This window comes from Mus pahari, chromosome 9 (assembly GCF_900095145.1).
Source record: "Mus pahari chromosome 9, PAHARI_EIJ_v1.1, whole genome shotgun sequence".
Taxonomy (NCBI): Eukaryota; Metazoa; Chordata; class Mammalia; order Rodentia; family Muridae; genus Mus; species Mus pahari.
In genome coordinates, this window is record NC_034598.1 from 56,652,273 (window position 1) to 56,657,303 (window position 5,031).

The 5,031-nt window shown below is 40.4% G+C and overlaps 1 protein-coding gene across 3 annotated transcripts in view; it reads left to right on the forward strand.

Annotated features, from left to right (window-relative positions):
- Helb (DNA helicase B) overlaps positions 1–5,031 on the forward strand; it is a 30,673-nt gene that overhangs the window by 8,092 nt on the left and 17,550 nt on the right. For all 3 annotated transcript variants that reach the window (XM_029542451.1, XM_021205777.2, XM_029542450.1), the window contains exons 5-6: positions 840–1,017; positions 2,238–2,379. In XM_029542451.1, coding sequence (XP_029398311.1) covers positions 840–1,017; positions 2,238–2,379 — 320 coding nt within the window. The remainder of the gene's footprint in view (positions 1–839; positions 1,018–2,237; positions 2,380–5,031) is intronic.

Genomic DNA, 5,031 nt, shown 5'->3' on the forward strand with positions numbered 1-5,031 from the left:
AAACAAAAAAAAAAGAGAATGAGTCCTTCGAGGGTGATAGTGGTGTAAGGACTTGAGGGGCAGAATCTTGAGCCATCCTGTTCTGTGTGTTCTGAAGAACTCCAATGCTCTAGGAGGCTCCGGTGAGGAGGCGGTCGTTTTAGTTAGGGGAAAGCTCTCCAGAGAAGCACTGGGGAGAGCGTCGGTTTGTAGAGTGGGACTTACTGATCGGGAAGAAGTCTGTGTATTGTAGAGTGCTGGAAATAAGCTTGAGGCAGGGAGTTTGAGCGCCACAGTAGAATTTTGTCTTTATCCCATTGAGTGTCATCCAATTTAAAAATAATCATGAACACTGTTAGCTGGATTGCTTTTCTTAGTGGTTGTGGTTTTACAGGGTGGTGGTCAGAAGTTGGGATACTTGAAGGAAAATTTAGTAAAGAAAGAGGATTGGAAGAGCTCAGAAAGCCAAGAGGCTTATTCGGACTGAAAAGAAATAGATCATTTTTCTGGTTTGCAGCAGTGGGAGAAGTCTTCAGGGCCTTTTTTTTTTTTTTTTTTTTTGCAAGGGAAGCTTTGTTTGAAGCTTATTATTAAGTTAAATTCAAGGCTCACTGGGAAACACTTTTTTTTTTTTTAACTGTTTGAAGCTTTCACGGTTTGAAATTTTTAAAATTCATCTTTTTGTGTGTGTGTGTGTGTGTGTGTGTGTGTGTTTGTTCTTCCCTGTAAATGGAATGATCTGTACCATGTTCACTCCGTTTTTTATGCCTTCCCATCCATCAGGTAAGCTTTATTTTTAAAACCACGTGCTCGTTATTTCTAACCTGATTCTTTCTTTTATACTCACGCTTTCCTTACAGGTCAATTACAGTTTCTATATGTGGAAAATGAAAAATGAGGTGGACAAGCCGTGGAAATTCTCTACGGTTCGAGTTCTGGTTGTGGATGAAGGAAGTTTGGTGTCTGTCGGGATCTTCAAGTCCGTGTTAAAGTTGCTGTGTGAACACCACTCCAAACTGTCGAAGCTTATCATCCTTGGTAAGTTAAACGGCCGGGATTCGGCACATCCGGTTAAAGCTCTGCGGGTGCTGTGTGGATGTCAATCCGGCCTTTGGTTTGCGGGCGGTGGGAAGTTTTTCTCACAGCCCGGAGCAAAGCGACGGAGTTAAGGCTGCCAGCTGTCCTTACCAGCCTGGGTGGGTCGTCTGGCCAGTGTGTCGGCAACCAGGGATGAATGAGACAGGGCATGCTAAGTTACTGCTTATTGCTGGAGTAATGGCTATCGAAATAGTAAAAATGTTGGAGTCAGGATAAATCAGGATGTAGATCATTTGGAAATAATAAAAAGTCTGAATTATAGACCACTTTACAGTAATTTTATGATTCTAAGCTAATAATTCAAATTAGGCCTCGCCGGCCGCTTAATCTGGTGAGATTTAGTTAGATTCTGTGGAGTTTTAGTGAGCCATTGGTTCTGTGATTTAATTGTAGTGGGATTGTATATAAATGCCATTTATTTAGGCCTGTGAGGATATTTGATTAGGAGCCTATTCTGTTAACGTCGTAAGCACTCACCCAGTGTCACCCAGCAGATATTTTTTTTTTTCTCTAGAGTTTGTTTTTTGGCCTCTCACGGAGATTTTCTGTAGCCTAAGGTGCTGCCATCGGGTGGCTGGAGCTTGTCTGCTTCCACATCCACTCAGCTTATTCCCTTTCTGTTCAGTAGGCTTGTTTTATGCAGGTGATGTCATGGCTCCCCCATGTTCTGTGACACAAGGACACAGAGTGAATAACATGCAGAGTGATCACAGACAAGATAGCCAAGGTCTGATTTTTAAACATGTTCTGAAGTATATGTTCCAAGTGGCTTTCCTGGGTCTCAGTTATGAAAGGAGATAAGTTAAAAATTTGTCACCTTATTATGTCTTCACACACATTTTTTACATCGTATGCAACTTAATCTGATTTAGAAAACATCAAGTGTTTTTTTTAAATATAGTATTTGTATTAAGAATTCATTTTTATTGAGAATCTCATACATCAGCGTTTGATCACGTTCCCCCTTCCCCCCCATTCCTTCTAACTTCTAGGACAGTAAACATTCCTAAATAATTTAAATAAAGATTTCAGGTGTTTTTCTAAGTTACAAAAGCTCTACAATTACACAGTATGTCAACCAGCAGAGTACACATAATGTACGTATTTTAGAATCCTAGTTCAGTAAAATCTTTTTATTTTTTATGTCCCCATCCCTTTAGGTGATGTTAGACAGTTGCCCAGTATTGAACCTGGTAACATGCTGCAGGATGTCTTTGAGACTCTTAAGTCAAGACAGTGTGCCATTGAACTGAAGACGAACCACAGGACAGAGTCTCAGCTGATTGTGGACAACGCTACAAGGTATCACACATCGATGTTCTTGTAGTTTTATCTCTGTTGTATTAGGGATGAAGTGTATTGGAATTAAGAATGATTTAGTATGATGCATTTTCTTTCTTTCTTTCTTTTTTTATTTCCCTCGTTTTTTTTTATTTTTTTATTTTTTTATTTTTCCTGTCTTCCGCAGCTCTCTCTCTCCCTTTGTTGAGGACCCACCCCTCACTCCAGCCTCCTCTTTTCTTTTTTTTTTTTTTTTTTTTTTTTAAAGATTTATTTATTTATTATATGTAAGTACACTGTAGCTGTCTTCAGACACTCCAGAAGAGGGCGTCAGATCTTGTTACGGATGGTTGTGAGCCACCATGTGGTTGCTGGGATTTGAACTTAGGACCTTCGGAAGAGCAGTCAGGTGCTCTTACCCACTGAGCCATCTCACCAGACCCTGCATTTTTCTATATATTTTAGCAATACCCACTAAGTCCTTGGTACTAACTTCTGTCTTAGGGTTTTACTGCTTCAAACAGACACCAAGGCAGCTCTTATAAAGGGAAACATTTAATTGGGGCTGGCTTACAGGTTCAGAGGTTCAGTTTGTTATCAAGGCAGCATCCAGGCAGACATGATGTAGGAGCTCCTGAGAGTTCGATGTCTTCATTTGAAGGCTGTTAGCAGAATACTCCTCTCTAGGCAGATAGGACTAGGGTATTAAAGCCCACACCCACCGTGGCACACCTACTCCAACAAGGCCACACCTCCTAATAGTGCCACTCCTTGGCCCGAGCATATACAGACGATCACAAACCCTTTCCTGTCCTTTTATTATGTGCCTATTGCCACAGTTAGAAAACCAAGGTAGGCATCTTTCATTACTGGCCCAGCATAAACTATCGTTAAAAATGTAAGAATGGATAGATTTCTCGTCTTTAAGAATATGTTCATCTGGTTCTCTTGGTTGTCTGTATCCATGGGTTCCCTAAATATGCACACAACTAACCAGAAATTAAAATATTGCATGTGCATTGAGCATGTACAGATTCTGTCCTTAGTTATCTCCCAAATGACACCCTGTACTGACCATTTACATGGCTTTTACATTGTATTAGGTGTCATGGATAATATAGAGATGATTTAAAATAACCAAGAAGGTTTATGTAGGTTATATGAAACTACTGTGTCATTTTATATAAGGGCTCAAGCATCCACTCACTGGGAGATTGGAAACCACCCCTGCAGGTAATACACAGGGAAAGCTGTACGGGAATTAAAGTGTGTTAAGCTTAGAGTCTGGACTCTGCCCAAGGCAACAGGGACTTAGAAATGAGTCTTATTTTCAAAGGAGAATTGGAAAAGACTGATAAATTCTGTGGGAGGGAAGGCCAAGGTGGGGGTGTGGGGGACAAATGTAGGATTTGACTCTGAGACGAATCTTGGTGCCTCTCCCCCCAGGCATCTGCTCCTCAGTGGAAAGAGCTAGCTAGCTCTCTTCCCCAGTGTTTGCCTAAGCCTTTGGGCTTCCTCCATATTCGGTGTGCTGGAGAAATTAGATAAAGTCCAATTCTGATTGAATAAGCTTTCGTTTATTCTGGGTTTGGCAGACTTAAAAGGGATCCATCAAATGGAGCACTAGTTGCTCAATGGTCACAGGACCATTGCTTTTCTGTGACTTAATGTCTTAGTCAGGGTTTCTATTCCTGCACAAACATCATGACCAAGAAGCAAGTTGGGGAGGAAAGGGTTTATTCGTCTTACACTTCCATACTGCTGTTGATCACCAAAGGATGTCAGGACTGGAACTCAAGCAGGTCAGAAAGCAGGAGCTGATGCAGAGGCGATGAAGGGATGTTCTTTACTGGCTTGCTTCCCCTGGCTTGCTCAGCTTGCTCTCTTATAGAACCCCAGACTACCAGCCCAGAGATGGCACCACCCGCAAGAGGACCTCCCCCCTCGATCACTAATTGAGAAAATGCCTTACAGCAGGATCTCGTGGAGGCATTTCCTCAACTGAAGCTCCTTTCTCTGTGATAACTCCAGCTTGTGTCAAGTTGACACACAAAACCAGCCAGTACAATTGACCCCTTGTCAACTTGACAAACACATCACTAGTAAGCTTCAACCCTTAGTTTCTTATTCATCCCCAAAATCTAAATAACTTTAAAAGTGCCATAGTCTTTACATACTAAAAATTCAATCCCTGTCCAGGGCCAGGAAGTGGGAGTGGGTGGGTAGGGGAGCAGGGGCAGGGGGAGGGTATAGGGAACTTTCAGAATAGCATTTGAAATGTAAATAAAGAAAATATCTAATAAAAAAATTCCTTATTAATGTAATTAAGAAGCTCAAAGGGGAATTCTGATTTACAAGTAAAAATATTATTCTTAAATTTATCTAACTAAAAGAATGTTTAAATGTGAATAATTGATTAATATTTTTCAGATATGTTAAATAAGGAATATACCATTTTGATACTACATGCTAGCATCTGTGGCTATTAAATATAAATCAATAATGTAAAAGAAAATTAAAAAAACCAAAAAGTTCAATCCCTTTAAAATATCCAGTGTCTTTTAAAATACAAAGTACTTTAAAATTCAAAGTCTCTTAACTGTGGGCTTCANTAAAAAACTTCCTTCAAGAGGGAAAAATATCAGGGCACAGTCACAATCAAAAGCAAAAATC